The 18,691-nt window shown below is 38.6% G+C and overlaps 4 protein-coding genes across 4 annotated transcripts in view; 2 read left to right on the top strand and 2 right to left on the bottom strand.

Moving 5' to 3' along the window:
• The window catches only part of LOC134812705 (POU domain, class 2, transcription factor 2-like), a 1,142,226-nt gene that overhangs the window by 138,240 nt on the left and 985,295 nt on the right, over positions 1–18,691 (bottom strand). The gene's annotated exons all lie outside the window — the stretch shown is intronic.
• LOC134812435 (short transient receptor potential channel 4-like) lies at positions 3,510–7,415 on the top strand. The gene is made up of 3 exons (XM_063819857.1): positions 3,510–5,418; positions 5,570–5,752; positions 6,534–7,415. Exons 1-3 carry the CDS (start codon positions 4,366–4,368, stop codon positions 6,906–6,908), a joined length of 1,611 nt encoding a protein of 536 aa, XP_063675927.1. The 5' UTR covers positions 3,510–4,365; the 3' UTR covers positions 6,909–7,415.
• On the top strand, positions 3,839–4,246 carry LOC134813252 (ankyrin repeat and SOCS box protein 8-like). The gene has a single exon (XM_063820940.1). It carries the CDS (start codon positions 3,839–3,841, stop codon positions 4,244–4,246), a length of 408 nt encoding a protein of 135 aa, XP_063677010.1.
• LOC134813419 (uncharacterized) lies at positions 10,388–17,871 on the bottom strand. The gene is made up of 5 exons (XM_063821177.1): positions 17,722–17,871; positions 17,381–17,443; positions 11,665–11,932; positions 11,242–11,477; positions 10,388–11,065 (listed from the first exon to the last, which is right to left on the bottom strand). The coding sequence occupies exons 1-5, from the start codon at positions 17,830–17,832 to the stop codon at positions 10,985–10,987; spliced, it is 759 nt and encodes a 252-aa protein (XP_063677247.1). The 5' UTR covers positions 17,833–17,871; the 3' UTR covers positions 10,388–10,984.

Here is an 18,691-nt window from a genome sequence, read left to right as displayed (position 1 = left end):
CAATTATATCGTAGTCAATACAAATTGTGGATCCTCTCTCTTTTTCTACAATGCACTTATTGGAGAGATAAAGAAGAAAACGTAGCTTCAACTGACCAAATATGGTGTTTTTTCCGTTCTTTTAACTTAAATTTCAATAGACCGATATAAATATAAAGCTGACATATTAAATTGTTCTTTGCTCAGTTGCCCAAGAGTTGTGAGGCTTTCAGCCAACAAATTCCAATTTCAGTTCACTGTACATTTTTAGTTTTAGACGATAAAACTTTTGTGTCTTAAGGGGGGGGGGGACAATGGATATTTTTTTGTGAAAGTTGATTTCGAGATAGCAGTTGACCAACAAACTAGGACCAGTGACCGAACTTTTGAGGGGGTCCCGGACCCCAACCGCCAAACGGTGCCCGCGGGGCAGCCACGCCCATATTTGGTCCAAATTAGGCCCAATTTAGCCAAATACCCTGAACATGCCCAAAACCCAGATTTTAGGTGCTCTACTTGTAGCTAGTGGTCTCCTGAACTCGTATATGAAATTTCATCAAGATTGGACAAAAAATGACTGAGTTATGGGCCAAAAACCATATGCCCATATTTGGGCATACGCACCAAATTTGGTAGATTTCGTCCCATAAATTGGGCAAATATCAATATTTTTGAATGAAACTTACTTTATAAGAAAGGCAAGCCTAAACTACATATTCTCTGTAAGTTATAGCTTTGTATTTGTTTAAATGTGGATACTAAGGCGAAAAAACCACAAAAAATGAACTAAATTGCCCGTATCTTGGTTCGCGATATTCGCGGAATTGATCTCATTAAAATTGTAACAACTCAATCAGTTTTCAAAATTTTTGCATGAAATTTTTGGAATCGACTCAAAATCGCATTTCCACCTTATTTTGAGAACAGATTTTTGATTTAGGCCTCCAAAAAAATTTGGCGGCCAAATTCCAAAATTTTCCCGGAAAAATTCAGAATTTGGCCGGCAAATTTTTTTGGAGGCCTAAATCAAAAATCTGTTCTCAAAATAAGGTGGAAATGCGATTTCGAGTCGATTCCGAAAATTTCATGCAAAAATTTTGAAAACTGATTGAGTTGTTACAATTTTAATGAGATCAATTCCGCGAATATCGCGAACCAAGATACGGGCAATTTAGTTCATTTTTTGTGGTTTTTTCGCCTTAGTATCCACATTTAAACAAATATAAAGCTATAACTTACAGCTAATATGTAGTTTAGGCTTACCTTTCTTATAAAGTAAGTTTCATTCAAAAATATTGATATTTGCTCAATTTATGGGACGAAATCTACCAAATTTGGTGCGTATGCCCAAATATGGGCATATGGTTTTTGGCCCATAACTCAGTCATTTTTTGTCCAATCTTGATGAAATTTCATATACGAGTTCAGGAGACCACTAGCTACAAGAAGAGCACCTAAAATCTGGGTTTTGGGCATGTTCAGGGTATTTGGCTAAATTGGGCCTAATTTGGACCAAATATGGGTGTGGCTGCCCCGCGGGCACCGTTTGGCGGTTAGGGTCCGGGACCCCCTCAAAAGTTTGGTCACTGGTCCTAGTTTGTTGGTCAACTGCTATCTCGAAATCAAGTTTCACAAAAAAATATCCATTGTCCCCCCCCCCCCCCCCCGTCGAATAGTTCGCTGGATCTGATAATTTTCTTCTTCATAATACCTGGAGCTCGGCATGTGAGCAAACTTTTAATTCTTTTGTTGCCGTGGTCCGGAGAATTTGTCCAATCTCCTGCAACAATGAACCGGACATATCAGCCGGAAGTAAGCTGGCCATCAGGCCTTGTGTAATAGTAATGGTATGTCCTTCAGTGTCTTTTTACGGCATTCGTTTAGTAGCCTGGAAAGTGGAAACTCAGTAGGTCGGAAATATTTGTGTTCATAATTCATCTATTTTTTAGTGACTTTAATTTTTACAGCTTTGTCACAACAGTGTTGTTGGTAAATCTTATTCGGAGTTATTTATTTGAATTATCGCAAATTGTATATTTCCATGATAAAATGAGTCATGTGATCGTTTTAGGAAACTTCCGCCCTTGTGTCATGTGATAGATTATCGCCCTCGTGTCCAACCTTTTAGAAACTTCCGCCCTTGGGTCCTTCGCCCTCGTGACCTCTGCCCTCGTGTCCTACGCCCTCGTGACCGATTCACATTTAAACTAGTCTTTGTTTGGGGTAACCTGAACAATATTGCAATTTTATCACTGGACTTTGTAAAAGCTCTCCTAACATGAATGACCGTGTATTTCACGCCACGCATTAAAGCAACAATTACTTCCATTCAAGCTGTGATGAGATCAACCGAGTTTTAAATCAAGCCACAACTTATGAGCGACATGTTTGCTAATATTGACAAGCAAATCTTATTGCACAAGTTTGAATGTTGTGAGCATAACGATCACTGAGCGTAATCGGAATTTAGATTGAGGTGCCGTTATTATAACTAATATTATTACTAATTATTACTAATATTATAACCAACGATACTGCACTTGCAGTGTAATGTTATAGCGCAATTAGCTTAGCTTCATAAGTTACCTTGGTTACATTAAAGTCTTCACATTCGTTATGGCGATGATGTTTTAAATCTGATGTAACTTACTTTAAGTTTAAGTGTCTTGATTTGTAAGACACTTAAAGTCTTGATTTGAGGTTCGAACGCCGCAGAGTTTGGACAATTTTGTTCGTTGTGCAATGCGCATCACTTCTTGCGTATCTTCTGAAAGAGAAATAAAAGAATATTTTTTAAGGTATACGGGTGTCGAACGCATTTGAACTTATAAGGCAAACGCTGAAATGAGACTGCGAGGGCCGATCTGAGCATTATTTTCGTATCAATATTCAATGGATCAGAACAGCATACCCTGCACTACACTTGTAAACCACACCAACAAACTTCATTTTTCTAGGATTGTAATCTCTGGCGCAGTTTTAAGTTTGGATTCTTCATTTTAAACCGTTTGTCTGATTTAAATGTTGCATTCGGATTCAATTTTTGGAATAGAAGCGTATAAAAGCCTATATAAAAATGTACAGGCTTGTTTTATATCGTGACGTGTCTCATGTTAACTGCTGCAGCTTTTAGAGCCGTCAGTTAGTTACAAACCTAATATTTACTTAATGTTAACCAGCACGATACCACACATTCTGCTCATACTTTACCGCCAGCAAGTTTTCCAGATAAAGTTCAAATTATTACCGGCCTTTTCTTGGCTCCTGAAGCTATTTTCGATTTCTCACCAGTAGCTTTCCCATGCCAATTTATAATCTGAATAACTTAATTCTAAACTTCAATGCCTGGTGGCCAAACAGTGGACATTAATGATTTTGTCAAACTCAAATTGTCACTTTATGTTAAAAATGCTTTGTATCTCGAAACTTCATCTGAAATTTCGGACAGAAAATAGTCAAAGTTAGGGATTTTCTCGCCTTACTTACTTTGTACTTTCGAAGTTGGTATTGTAAACAAATGTTTGTTTCTTAGGTTGAGAGTGCGAAGATGCAATATGAACGGTGAAGCTACCTTAGATACAGTGGCCCTTTCCCCAACTGTCTCAATATCCTTACCCTTAGATGATGATCCAAGCAATAAGATCGATGAAGACAAGAGATGGGACAGACACATCCGACAATCATTATCAATTTCAAATACCGTCCGGATGTTACTTCTCCCACAATCTCCTTGTCCCCAGTTAACTCAGGAGACAAGCAATTCAACTATGATAACAACGAACTATCAACGCTGCACAAAAATCACGAGGTTTTCCCAAGCCTTGAGGACCTGAGCCAAAAGACGACTCAGATTTTTGAGATGATTGCGGCGAAAGACTATGATGGAGTTGAGAAGATATTATCAGAAAGAGGCCACAAAGTGGATATTGTCCCTAAAATAGGTTGCTCCCCATTGCACTACACTAGATTGAATGTAGCGAATACAGAAAACAATGATGGAGACACGCCACTAATTGCTGCTGCTAAAGTCAGTTACAGGATGGTAGATATGATCCTGGTATACGGGGGTGATCCGAACGTGACCAACACGGAGCGAGATAGCCCCCTCAGTATCGCTGCTGTTAGAGGAGACAGGGACTCTATAGACGCTCTCCTCAACGCAGGAGCTAACCTCAACGCGGCTGTTATCAAGCTCACCTCTTATCTGAGGTATCAGAAGGAAACTGATCTGTTGATGTCGCGGGATTCGAGTCAGGATTCAGCGTGAAGTCATTGACATACCTGCTTTCTAACGATGTTTACTTGAAGTGTAGGGACCCCTTCAGAGCCGCATTCGATGTTAGCAAGAGTATAGAGGCCATAGTTAACATCAGGGATGAGTTTAGAATGGAGTTTGAGTTGCTGATCCGGGATGCTGACGTGTTCGCCTACAAAATGTTGGATCATTGTGACAGGATGTGGGAAGCCAGGGAGGTGCTGGAGAGATCACATGGGCTGCTCAGAAAAGCGATTGACGAAGGAAAGAAACGGTTTGTCGGACATCCTTTTAGCCAGCAGATCATAATTGAGGATTGGTACGGCAAAGTGGCTTATAAAATGACATTCGGTAAGGTAAGAATAGCGGCCAAATTTTTTCTGAGTCCTATACTACTTCCGTGGTATCTGCTCAAGTTCCTAGTGTTCGAGCAACATGTTAAAGTATCGCCAATGGAGTCCAGCGTGGCACAACACATGAAACTGCTCTCCATTCCGTTCATGTGCTTTGTGACCGATATAATGAACTATGTGTTACTGTTGGCACTACTTATCGCCACTTGTGTGAGTCCTAAGAACTCTCACGTCCCTCTCGACGTGGAGTTCGTGTTATGGTGCTGCACTGTTTCCAGACTCTTAATAGAGTTTGATCAGATGTGGCAGCAGGGACTTTGGAGGTACCTGCCAAACATGTGGAACGTTCTAGAGATATTCTCCTGTGCCATGATCGCAGCTGCTGCTGTATACAGAATCATTGTGTGGGCCACATATGATAACCCTGACGACAGTTTAAGTTTGATTAAGCTGGAAAATCTGCATCAAGACATCCTGAACATTACCTACTTGTATGCCATTACAGAATTTCTCATTATTCTGCGATGGTTGAACTTTATGGAGTTCTTCCCTGGTTTAGGTCCCCTCCTGATCGCCCTGAGAGCCCTGATTGCTGATGTTTTCAAATTTGTGCTGATCGTGCTGCTGACATGTGTGCTGGGTACTGCTATAGCTGTTCACTCTATAGTTAGCACAGTGAGAACACACAATGAAACCATTACTGATTTGGTGAATAATAATGTACTGGACGGAGCAGATGTCAAGTCAAAGACCATCCCAAAATTCTTCAAAGACTTCTGGACTTGTTTGATGAATGTCATTTGGTCAACATTTGGTTTACTAGAAGTACCAGTAAGTATTTTCTTCAGAGTTTAAAACTATAATTCCGTTAAAATTTTACAATCGTTGTTTTAAACTGTTAGTGTTACTAAGCTTAAAGTGAGTGCCTAACCTCCAAACTATCTGACTTTACTTTCAATCTTTCTAAAACTCACCCTCACAGGAGATAGAAGTGGGAAACGACAGCACTTCAACCTACGTGGTGTACATTATTCTCCTCCTGTACATCATCTTAGCAGTGGTTCTCATGCTGAACATGTTAATAGCCCTTCTCAACAATACCTTCGAAAGAATCCAGGGAAACTGTGACATTGAGTGGAAATATGCCAGAAGCGAACTTCTCAAGGTTTGAGATTAAAACCATTGTTAATACCTTTATTTTACACTTAACAAGAATTGCGCCCGTTGTTTCGTTTTGGCGGACGCTAGATTTCCGTTCACTATAAGTATAACTATAAATATAAGCTCCAATCAGCTCACTTCATAATAATAATATTGATACACGTCAGTACACTATACTACGCATGCCAAGTACAAATCGGGCTTGGCCCGCATATAACCTAATACTATACATTACACCGTTATATACATTGAAACACAGTCGCGCCGCGCATTCATTGACCACAGGCTATCTATACATCACATCTCCGCAAGCAATCCTTGCGCGCTGCACTGCGCGCTGGTTGTCATGGTAACGGACGGAAGGACAGATGACAACATATTCAGACCTGCCTACCGCTATCTCCAAAATCCACGTTTTTCTGCAAAAACGTCCATTCGTAACCTTTCACTATTGCCTTTTTTCAAAAGGGTGAACGGAAAAAATACGCTTTTTAAATACAATTAAGTTCCTTTTTATAGTTTTTTTTCGTTTTAGAGGGAATCGCGTGAAATAAGTTCAACTCAAAATTGCACCCTGGTTGTCTAATAACAACTTTTCATGTCATACTGTGAAATGTGTCCGGGATTATATTCTTGTGTGTAAACAACTAAATAAATACGTCCAAGCCGTATGAAGGATGCTTCGTTAAGTCAAACAACTTCAACTCAAAGACGTTCTATATATCTACCAAAAGTGCGTTCATTCGCAATGTACTATCCTGCAGAATAATTAATTTCAATTTCAGGAATATAGAAACGGGCAACCTTTCCTCTTTCCGTTCCACTTTTTCCTGATTCCGGTAACGATATGGTACAGATCAGAAATAGAGAGACAACACATTCTGAAGCGGATCACAACCGGCAACCTGGAGGGACAGACGGAACGTGACAAGTTGTTCAGCACACTTTGTGACCGTTACAGCAGATCCGCCGCCTCCTCCGAGATGTGCGGTGTGATTGAGGGTTACATGAACATCGACCGGAGAGAGACATTTGCAGAGGTGGTTGCACTTGAGCGGCACAACTCAATAATGAGAGGGGCGAGGAAGACTAAAACTAAGAGATTAAAAAGAGAAAGTCAGGGTAATTTAAATGAGCAAGATGTTAAAAGTAAGGTGTAGATCTGAGTCAAATGTTTTAATAGTCAATTAAGAGGGGAGGGGGGGAACGCCTGTATCTGTAAGAGTCCTACCATTTTCTCCCATTAGCATTTGTAATTTCCATGAACTACTATAATTATAACCCCATTCCCTCTGAGAGCAAGTTCAGCTGGCGACGATGGCAAGTTTGAAGTTCCACATTTATGATTGATTGACGATGTCAATCCTTCGCATCTCGCCGATCTGCTGTGGTTGCGAGAAGCATTATTTGATGCGCGCGCGACCCAGTAGTGCATCGCGCTACAACATTTATGATAATTTCTAAATGACCTATTTTGACCTATAATATCTGCCAAAAATGCAATGAACAGTCCAGTGGGTTTGCTGTCCGCAATACAATTGTATGGGTATCACCCGTTAACAATGCAATTGCTTTTCATTTATAAAACATGATTCAGTGCCAGATTTGCATGGTTTAGTATCTGCTTGTTTTTAATTTCATATAATTTTCAAGTTTTAAAATGTTTAAAGATTTATTTTCTTTCTATAATACCCTGAACAATTTCACATCAACATAATTGCTTTAAAACGCCAAGACGATGGTGGCTTGGGTCCTGAGAAACTTGAAAGATAAGTTAAAGTCCGTTATGATCCTCCTATTCAAGGTGGATGATGATTAGTTACGCTCCCACTAAATCGCTCCCACCCATCGCTCGCCTCAATTTTTAAAAAGTTCTTGTGAAAATGCCCTGAGGGTATAAAAGAGACCTAAATCAGTGTATTTTTAGACGCTGATTCCGAATCACCCCCCATGACGTAGGCCGTAGGGTAACAAATAACAATGCTGAATGCTTCCCTGGATCGAGAGTATAATGGAAAAAAACTGTTTTTGTCACGTGACAGGCTAGTTAAACTTAAAGACTTAAACACGAATTCTATTGTTTAGGGCTTTGGTTGTGGTTAGGGTTGTGGATAGCTTCGGGGTTAGGGTTTATGTAAACAGTAAAACCGTTTTGTTCGGCTGCAAAACCATGAAAACTAAAGTCACGTGATAATTTTAAGGCGAGCGAATTTATAGTAAAACTAAAATGTAAAAGCCGATTAATCACGCTGCACTCGACGTTTAGACTATCACGTTTTAGAGATGGCCCTGAACTCTGAAGGATTATTCAAAACTCCAACCCTAACCTTACTTGGGGTCCCCAGGCTATTATGAATTCGTAAACAAATAAAGATTCGGCGGAATGACAGGCTGAGCGCCGCCCAGTAAACCCTAACCAATCCCTAACTAAAGCATATGCTAACCCTTACGTTGTTGTTTTTGTTCAGTTACGAATACGAGACATTGTTCTTCGAGAAAAATACATTGAGACAGATTACTTTCATACCCACAGGGCCTTATTTACCTGGGCCGGACCTCAGGCTATCATGTTCATAAACATATAGAATAGAGATTCGGCGGAATGACAGGCTGAGCGCGGCCCAGCTAGTAAGGCCTTATGTATTAACAATAATTTTATATTTTGGGCGAGCAATTCTGAATTCAGTCCTTTTAATAAATATTATTTCAATTCAAGCGTGGCCACGTGGTATGCGCACGGAGTTTATTTGAATTTTAGCCCTGGCGCGTTACAAACACGTCCCACTTTTCATGCTGAGTTGTATTTGTGGGACCATCGGTCGTGTTCCACAAAGTTTGAGAAGACAAGTTCATAACAAAACATGTTTTAACAAAACATAAGTTAATGTTTATAGTCAGTCAATACTACATCAATAAATCATAGTATTATATATGCCATAATGATAAATCGCATGTTGAGACTTGAGAACTTCAAGATTTATTAAATTATTGTATGAATTTCCTGTTCGAATAATGTCTAATCTAATAAAATAGAGGACAACATTTTAGATGAGAGCAATGGGCCGAAAGAATAACAATAACTAGTCAACCGGGAGATCAGATAACATGAATAAATAAATTTAAAAAACATTAAGTTACAAATAAACGGAAAACTTCTATTTTATTCAATTAACGGTTTTTCAAAGACAGAAAATGTGATTTCTTGAACTAAATCAGGTATTGCGTCAGGAAAATGTAGTTTAAAATCTTCATTCCTAGCAAACCGAAACCCAATGCTCTCGTACCATTTTCTAAGCTTCTGTTTCCAAGGGTCAGGTTGATGTGAAGGATACAACAGCTCTAACCGGACGTACTCACATTGTTCACCCCTAGCAGTACTGATCACATGTTCTACCAACTGTAGTCCTATCCCCTGACCACGACAATCCGGCTTCACCACCAACATGGACAATTCTCTTCCATTACCCTCGCAATCAGACATACCAACACACCCAACTATTGAAGTGTCACGTGTCTCAGCAATTAACAGTTGTTTGTTGCTATGGTAACTTGTGAAACGTTCCTCAGTTAGTCGCTGGTGGTGTGCTATCCAGATGTGCCCTTCACACTGTTCGTATACTTCATTAACCATCTTCATCAGAGTGTCTCTATCTGTCAGCTTACTCGGTCTGATGCGAACCTTGTCCATCAAGTTCATCTAATTCCTGCACATGTAAACGGATTTTAATATTATAAAGATCAACTTGAAAAGGATGTGAATGTTTATAATCGCGCAAAAAAGTTCAACTTCAATAAACTGAATTACATTACGTACACATAATTCTTTTTAAAAAACATTATTATAAAAAAGTATTATAAAACTAGTCACTGCAATCTGCATAAGTTATATTTATTAACATAATCTTTTCGACCAAAATTTTACTCAATTACAGGAAAGGAATCTGTATAATTAACACTTATTATTTACAAGAGTGATTTTTCAAAAATAGAAAACGTTATCTCAACAGCTAGATTTTCAACGAAATTTGGGTAATGATCAGCAAAGTCCGCATTTCTAACAAATTGAAACCCAAGACTTTTGTACCACTTGATTATAATCTGTTTCCAAGGGTCAGGCTGATTAGAAGTATACATAGACTCCACCCTGACACACTTACACCCCTCCCTTCTCGCAGACTCTATCACAAAATCAACCAACATCCTCCCCACTCCTAACCGTCTATACTCTGGCCTGATCACTAACATGGAGAACTTTTTAACACCATCTGCAGCCGTAGACATTACCACACATCCCACAATAACATCAGGTATTTCAGCAACTATCAGTTCCCTGTTGTTGTGGTGAGAGTTGAACCGTTCCTCTGAGAGGCGCTGGTGGGGCTCCAGCCAGAGATGTCGCTCACACTTTTCAAACACTTCATTCACTAGTTCTATCAGATCTTCTTTGTCTGAAAGTTTGGACAGTCTGATGGAAAACTTGGAGCTCATAGCTAAAAAAGGGGTTTTGTTATTCGTTTATATGACAGACAATCTTTTTCTAATCCGCATACAGGAAAACCCCGATTTTCCTTTCTCCCAAACTCCGCGGTAAATCGGGGTATTACTGTACTCAATTTGAACCGCATTTAAACTACATTTTAAACTCGCCATGAAAATCACGATTACAGAAAAACATTATATTAGGGTATTTGATACAACTTAATTACTTAATACAACTTAATTACATTTCATCATCACGATCTACGCTATTAACAACAACAATCTACAAAAAACTAGAGGAAAGTTCACCGTACAAAATTTATTCAAATTACGAACTTCAAAATAATCCAAAGAAAAAATATGTTAAGTGTCAATAACGATTCTGTGAAAAGACTTAATATTCGAATACAGATTATAACTCAGTGTAAATGTCAGAGTTAGATATTAATATTCACATTATTCAGCGAAGAAAATATATAGTTAATATTACGTTGACCAGGTACATATTCAGTAGCGAGCTGAGAAAATTATCGTACGACCCATCCAGCTACTAAATGGTGCGTATTCTGAGCAATGTTAATTTGGGCACATTTCGAGTGTGAAGGTAAGAGGGGGTGGAGGGGGGTGGAGGGGGGTGGAGGGAGTTCTAGCCCGGTATTTTTGATGATTGAGAGAGCAGTTGCCCAACAAACTAGGGGGTTGCTAACTCAGACAACTTACCGTTGTCCGTACAATATATACAGTATATACCAGTAATTCAATCATCCCCGGGCTGTGAAAGTAATAGGTCAAGCATTTCCGACATATCTAAATCTGCTGTTTCGTCAACCTCGTTAACCTGATTGGAAGTACTGTAACTGATAAAGGATTGCAAAGTACAGATACCTGATACAATTGATATCTTTAATTAATCCTACCACGGCTGAATTTTCAACAGCGGAAAACTTTACAAGGTATTGAAACTCAGATCAAAAATGGGATCGATGCTACAGCATCTTTCTTGATCTGTTTTACCTCGAAGTCCAGATGTATATTTTCAGTGGTATCAATATGAGCGACGTAACACTTCCCAGAGGGTAATATAACAACTGCAAGAGTTGAGAATGCATCTGAACATGCGCGAGCATATGCCATCTTATTGGCAACTGACAGTTTCGTTCCTTTCGATTTTAAGGATAACTGAGCTTCTCCACAGCTGTATTTTCCAAAGCCAGTGGCAGTGATGTCAAATTGAGGGATGTTTATCTCAACTGAAATAGATTAGTTCAGTTGAAACACATTATCAAACATTAATTGGGTGTTACATCAAATTTCTGCAAATTGAACTACTACAGTAAAACCCTGATTTACCGCAGTGTTTGGGGGAAGAGTAATGTAAACGTGTTGTGCTAAAGTAAAGATCATAATATTTAGAAAGTACACAGTCATCTGAAATACCTGAAATAGAAACAGTGATATCAGGAGTTACAACAACATCCCTTCCAGCTACAACAAGAGACCAGTTTGAAAATCCCACAAAGTTATTCAGTAAGTTGCTGCACTGGTGAAGTAGAAGGGGAGAATTGTTGTGGATTCCATTACCACTTTTGATAGGTTTTAAGTTGCAGCGGATACCAGAACTGTTGAGAGCCACTGCCAAATTAGAAATTGCATCATCACAGCTCTCATGTGAGAAGTACTTTAAAATATAATAAGGCTTTTGGTTCTGAAATGAATTAAAATTATCATTAGAAACGGATTAAATTTGGTGCCAACAACATCATGCTGGTTACGTAAGATCTACCAGATACTTTGACCTAATAAAAAACATTTAAAAGTCCCAAACACAATTTTTTGAAAATTATCAACTTGCTTCCTCAATTCCTCATACAACTTTTATCAACTGTTTATGGGATGACATCCATGTTGTAGGATACAAGGATACAAGGATACAAGGATACAAGGATACAAGGATACAAGGATACAAGGATACAAAAGTGATAATTATTTTATTGAATTCACAATAGTTATAATTCTGAAATAATTTAAGGTTACACAATTCTAGTTATTTACAAATGTGTAGGGATAAAATAGAAATGTCTTATAATACTATTTTTGAGGTCCTATAGCATTATGCATTGGCCAGTATTTGAGTGGAAATCTGGGCTCTTATAGTAGGCTGTAAAATTTTCGTTCACAGAGAGAATTGAGTGGATTGCTCTTGCTGTGGCAGTAAATTTTGTAGGGTCTAGTGTTTTATCGGATAGCAAACCGGCTAGGTCAGTAATATTTTTGGGATGGAAGTTAAATTTTTCTCTAACTGAGGAGCAGAGTAAACAGTCAGTTAGAACATGAATTTCGTCCTCAATAGGCTTAAGCCCCTTGCTGAAAAAGCAAAAAGTGCACCATCGATGTTCTCTTGGTACTAGGGGGGTTTCGTAACGGCCCCTCTCAATGTAAAGATTGTGGCAGCTAATACGAAACCTTGTTAAGCTTTTCCGAGCATCGGGGATCTTAACCACTCCTAAGTATGTTTCTGGTTCAAAATCATGTTTAATTTGATTGTAGAATTCTAATTTAGGTGAGGATGCCTTGGCAGATTTCCAAGTATCCACAAATTCGTCCCTCATGTTGTGACTGATTTGGGTAGAGAGCTTGGATTTTGAAGAGGATGAGTGGGGAAGTTATATTTGGTGAGAAGATTAGAGATGCTGGTGTACCAAGGAAGGCCCAGCATAATCTGCTCGTGAAATGCAGCGGAGAGAAGTTCATTTTCAGTGCTTTCAAGGCGACTGTAGAAATCTATTGCAAGTTTGCAGGCTTGAAAGAAGAGGGGGTGGCGCCCACTTTCGCCCCAGCAGCCTATATTTGATGCTTTTGAATGGACAGACAAGGACCACTTGATAAACTTAAGGTGGAATCTTTCATAGTGGTCTTGTGAGATGTACCTGAGAGTATGCTGGGGGTTGGCTTTGCTATCTGTTTTGGAGAGGTATCTCATGGTTTTTGAGTGAGGACATAAGATTTGGCAGCCATAGAGCAGTATCGGTTTTATTAGAGAGTCAAATAGAATGTTTAGGGAACGGTGAGAGAGGGCATCCTTGACGATATTGCCTTTGAGGCCATAGAGAGCACGGAGAGCCTTGGCCCTCAGTTCAGTATTTGCTGCTGTAAAAGATCCATTTCTGTGGAATATAATGCCAAGATAGTAGGGACTACCGGTGGGTGATGAATAATTGAGAATCCAACAGGATCTTGTTCTCTTCATTGTGCTGATTCCGGGAAGCATTCGTTTTACGCTCTAATCCTATTAAAAATCGAGATATCGGTCATTGAAAAATGAGTAATTATAGGCCTGTCAATGATTGCAGCCCAATTAAGAGCTGATCAGTTGCAGCTACTTGAGCCATATAAGGGATAACTGAAGTCACGTGACCGCCAATCCTATCACGTGACCTTGATTCGTAAATCCTTGGTCGCGTGATCACATTCGTAACGTGTCGAATGCTGACTAGGATATCTCGTGACGTCACCAGAGCTCAAGCTTCCTGACCAGGCCTTATATGGAATAATATAGTGTATCACGTGTAATTTGATCCAATTAAGAGGAGTTGCGCAATTATCGCAGCATCTCGATCTGGTACCCAGCAGGCAGCTGAGCCAGAGATTTTAAAGATAAAATAGAAGGATTTTTTGTTAAGGTAAATCGAAGCGAAAATCATGTAACCCTATGTTTTTGATGACGCTGAACACGATAAAACTGGTTATAATGTTCATACTTCAGGGCAAATTGCTTTAAATGCAATTGCATGTCATCAATTTATTATGAGCTGAGCAGCTTATCGGTTGGTTATACTGCATACTGCAGCATCTCTGCGAATCCTTATAATTGTAAACAACGAAGCCTGTACTTCTCAGGTTGTGTGTGTGGTTATACTTATGCTGTTATGGGACAGATCTCAGGTTGAAAAGACGAAGGAATTATTTTTCCGAATATTTGATAAAGTTTCAGTTTAACAAATACAGAGTCAGATATCTACAAATAATATAACAACAAAGCCGTTGCTTATTGCAAATTCTTATTTTTCGCGCAATTTACACGTGGGCACTCATTATTTGGCAACATTACAGCAAATTAAAATGAGCGTGCAATTGCGTAGTAATCGCACAGTTAACCATGGCAACCCTAAATGAAATGTTGACAGTTGTCTCAATTTGCACGTGGGCGGTCTTAGAGAAAACTTGGATTATAATATGGAGTGATCATTTCTAAAAAAGCTTTCTTGATTTAACAATGAAGTTGTCTGAGTACATAAACGGAACTATAACTACCCTTCCAAGCCAACCGCCGTCGAACAAGGATGTTCTTCGGTTTTTTATGTTTCACAAAGAAGAACGACCATTGCACGTAATGGAACAAATATCGCTAGCTGCAGAAAAAATGGTCGCCCATTTCAGCTCCCTTGAAGTTTACAGCCGAACTGAGTTCTTTTCATCTTCCAACTTGAACAAGTAAGTGCTAGTTAGACGCTTATATGTAACTGTACAGTGAAATCTTTCTCAGACACACTCAAGGTGACGCTGATAGAGCTTTTCGAGAAAAGGGCGTAGCTCTCTGCATTCAGCTCATAGAGCTAGAGCAGAAGGGCATGAACCGGCCAGTACGCCCTAATGGAAAACCGCGGATATTTTGCAAGCCAGAGATTAACAGAAATGCTAAATCTTACCTTGACCTTGTTATTTACAACACTGACATCGAGGATAAAGATCCGGTGAGAAAGACTAAGTCTTTCAAACCGTATCATTTATTTGGTCTCTGTTTTAAAACTGGGTGCAGTAAGTTCATTTGAAATTAAATCTACTGCGTAACAATTATTTAAACCGTCTCTGCTATAAATAGTTCTCGAAAAGGTGACATCGGCCATTGATATTTGATACATTTATTGAGATACGTATCTGGTTTCAAAACTTTGAATTGATCGAGGCAATTAGCTTAAAACTTAATACGGATAGTATTAAACATCAAATCTTATTTTATTTAAAGGTTAGCATTTTATATTTCAGGAGAGATCGAGTGGGCTGCCGTGACCATACCATCGATTATAAGGACGCACCCATCAGATCCTGAGCAGTTCGATAAGTACCTTGAGACACCCTTGGTGACTCCATATCCCTGCCATCAGCAGGCTGTTGAAAGAGCAGTTGCACTGATGACGGACGCAAAGTTGAGATGCGCCGATGAGGATATGAAAGCCGGGCATCATATTGTGGTGTCAGACGAACGGCTCAAAAACCCAGGAGCCAGCAAAAAGAGGAAATTCAACAAGCTGCAGTTGAATTAAAGAAAAAAAGATTGATTGTCCTTCTGCATTCTGCCTCATTTTATATTTTATGATATTGAGTTTATTCGTGACTAATTTAACAGCTTCCACCTGGTGATCTGCAGCCTGCTGTACCAAGTACAGTCGTGATCAATTTACGCACATTAACATTAATAAATTATCGATGTTGATTATTAGTATAACAATTTTTCAAAAGAGGTCTTAATTTCAAGTCTCATAACAGCATAACCACGCACACAACCTGAGAAGTACAGGCTTCGTTGTTTACAATTATAAGGATTCGCAGAGATGCTGCAGTATGCAGTATAACCAACCGATAAGCTGCTCAGCTCATAATAAATTGATGATATGACATTCAATTGCATTTTAAAGCAATTTCCCCTGAAGTATGAACATTATAACCAGTTTTATCGTGTTCAGCGTCATCAAAAACATAGGGTTACATGATTTTCGCTTCGATTTACCTTAACAAAAAATCCTTCTATTTTATCTTTAAAATCTCTGGCCCAGCTGCCTGCTGGGTACCAGATCGAGATGCTGCGATAATTGCGCAACTCCTCTTAATTGGATCAAATTACACGTGATACACTATATTATTCCATATAAGGCCTGGTCAGGAAGCTTGAGCTCTGGTGACGTCACGAGATATCCTAGTCAGCATTCGACACGTTACGAATGTGATCACGTGACCAAGGATTTACGAATCAAGGTCACGTGATAGGATTGGCGGTCACGTGACTTCAGTTATCCCTTATATGGCTCAAGTAGCTGCAACTGATCAGCTCTTAATTGGGCTGCAATCATTGACAGGCCTATAATTACTCATTTTTCAATGACCGATATCTCGATTTTTAATAGGATTAGAGCGTAAAACGAATGCTTCCCGGAATCAGCACAATGAAGAGAACAAGATCCTGTTGGATTCTCAATTATTCATCACCCACCGGTAGTCCCTACAAGATAGCAGTATTTTTCGGTGTGTTGGATGGGCTGGCCTCCCAAAATGAATGTTTCATAGGATTGTTTTCTTTTAGGAGGGCAGAATATGACAATTTTGGTTTTTTTAATGTTTACTTCAAGGCCCATAGAGTTACAGAAGTCGAATAGGATGTTTATATTGTTTTGCAAGGCCTTGGGACTTTGGGCAAGTAGGACAAGATCGTCAGCCCAGAGCAGATGTGATATTAGGACGTCAGCTAGAATAGGATAATCACCAATAGATTTCAGGAGAGATGACAAGTCGTTGATATAGATTTTAAAAAGTTGTATGTGTTGGAATAATAAGTAAAGCAGTGGCATAACGAAGGGTACTAGCAAAACTGCGCGTTTTTATCAAGAAACATACTTTTTAGAGCTTTTACCGTGACCCTCTAAAATCACCTAATCTGTCCAATTTTACGTTCTACTTAAGATGTGAGGGGGTGCCAATAGGGGGGGGGGGGGGGGGGCGCTTTTTTAGCGGGGGAGGGAGGGGGCAATAGGCAACGATACGCCACCGAAGTAAAATCACCAATTTGGAAGCCATTGATATAAGTTGCAGCCAGCAGTAAAAGAATTGAAAATAAATTCCCCTTACATATTTCCGATCATGTTGATATTATTTAATTGATAAAATTTGTGTCGTAGAATTATAGCTAGATCGGTATGGACTATGTTGTAAGTATGCACGTTTAAAGGACCATGAACCTGCAAGTTCTTTTTATTTGTTAATAGAGCATCTTGGGCTATACTGGTTCAGACTTGAAGTTTATTATCAGATGTTTACTTACATTTATTATGATATTATTATTAATTGTAATGGCAATCAAATTTAAATTTTATCAAAAACTTACCTTGTCAATTTTAAGATTAAGTGTGCATACTGGTCCAAAAATTTCAGCATATTCTAACACCTCCTTAAATAATATTGTTGTTAAAATGATAGATTAATTGTTACAAATCCCAGCCATAATACACCTAATGAACACAATTACAATGGTCGCTACACCACTGAATGGATGCATCGTTCAAGAAATGTTGTCGTCTGTCAAGGGAAAATTTACAACACATTGTTAAATATGTTATCAATGATACGTTACAAACAATTTGTGAATAATCAATATTTACAATAACTATCAATATCATATTTTTTATTCAAAACCTGTGGACACAAATTAACATAATTTTTACCGACCTTGTATAGAGTATCAGGATCTTCAATCGGCTGGTTTTCCTTTGTTATGTTAAAAAGGAACAAGATGTGATTAGCTTGATAAAATTCTATAAAATACAAAACCTTCTTCATATCAAAAACATCGAAACCATTTCTATTCTTGTTGGCATCAATATAATATCTCAAAACGCAAAAATGTTTAAAACTTATGAACAACTAATAATCAGACAACTGCAGAGATCTTTTTTGACATTCATCTAACAACGAAGCAAATGTTTCTGTTGATTCACGATGTCAATTAGGAAAAATTATTCAAACAATATACACATAATATAACAATTACCCTATATAAAAATAGTAAAACAAAATAAAATTTATAAACACCCTTTAAGTAGTATAAGTAAGCCAGTTTAAAGAATTGGCTCCATTGTCAATCCTTCGCATCTCGTCGAGGCGCGGCCCAGTAGCGCATAGCGCTACAAATGTTTCTGGTAATTATGATTTCCGTGTTAACCCAAAAGCATAAGTGTTTACCTAGTAATAGCATAAAAGTGGAATAATTCACTGAACCAAGCAATAAAAAATTAAAATTTTAAGTCATTCATAATTGTAGCTAATAATGATTAAAAAAGTACTTATCTTAATAAATTTCGACCGCATCAAGCATGGTTTTATGTTTGAACTTTGCATTTGCAAAGTACAGTACATTTACAGGGAGGTTGTAAGCCTACAATAAACGGGTGATACTCGTAAAATATTTGCTCGGCCAGACGGCCACAAACTGTCATTTCGACGAGTCCAACTCGGCGCGCGTTTTGATTTACTGGGCCGCGCTCAGCCTGTCATTCCGCCAAATCTTTATTCATATGTTAATGAACATAATAGCCTGGGGTCCTCAGGTAAGTTTTGATAGATTATAAACCTTCAATAGAGACTACAAATAAATTTTTAATTCTACTATTTTATTGCGTATTTTTGACCGTAGAGTTCA

This window comes from Bolinopsis microptera, chromosome 3 (genome assembly GCF_026151205.1).
Source record: "Bolinopsis microptera isolate Bmic1 chromosome 3, MBARI_Bmic_1.0, whole genome shotgun sequence".
NCBI lineage: Eukaryota > Metazoa > Ctenophora > Tentaculata > Lobata > Bolinopsidae > Bolinopsis > Bolinopsis microptera.
Note: the sequence above shows the minus strand (reverse complement) of the source record. Positions and strands in the feature narration are given on the sequence as shown.

Bases quoted from the DNA above. Each gene is read 5' to 3' on its own strand.
- LOC134813252 (XM_063820940.1), top strand. From the start codon at position 3,839: ATGATTGCGGCGAAAGACTATGATGGAGTTGAGAAGATATTATCAGAA.
- LOC134813419 (XM_063821177.1), bottom strand. From the start codon at position 17,832: ATGAAGAAGGTTTTGTATTTTATAGAATTTTATCAAGCTAATCACATC. The intron at 17,444-17,721 runs GTCGGTAAAAAT...ATATTATTTAAG, and splicing joins ATCCTGATACTCTATACAAG to GAGGTGTTAGAATATGCTGA. The intron at 11,933-17,380 runs GTAAGTTTTTGA...AATTCATTTCAG, and splicing joins TTAATCTTAAAATTGACAAG to AACCAAAAGCCTTATTATAT.
- LOC134812435 (XM_063819857.1), top strand. From the start codon at position 4,366: ATGGAGTTTGAGTTGCTGATCCGGGATGCTGACGTGTTCGCCTACAAA. The intron at 5,419-5,569 runs GTAAGTATTTTC...TCACCCTCACAG, and splicing joins TTGGTTTACTAGAAGTACCA to GAGATAGAAGTGGGAAACGA. The intron at 5,753-6,533 runs GTTTGAGATTAA...TTTCAATTTCAG, and splicing joins CCAGAAGCGAACTTCTCAAG to GAATATAGAAACGGGCAACC.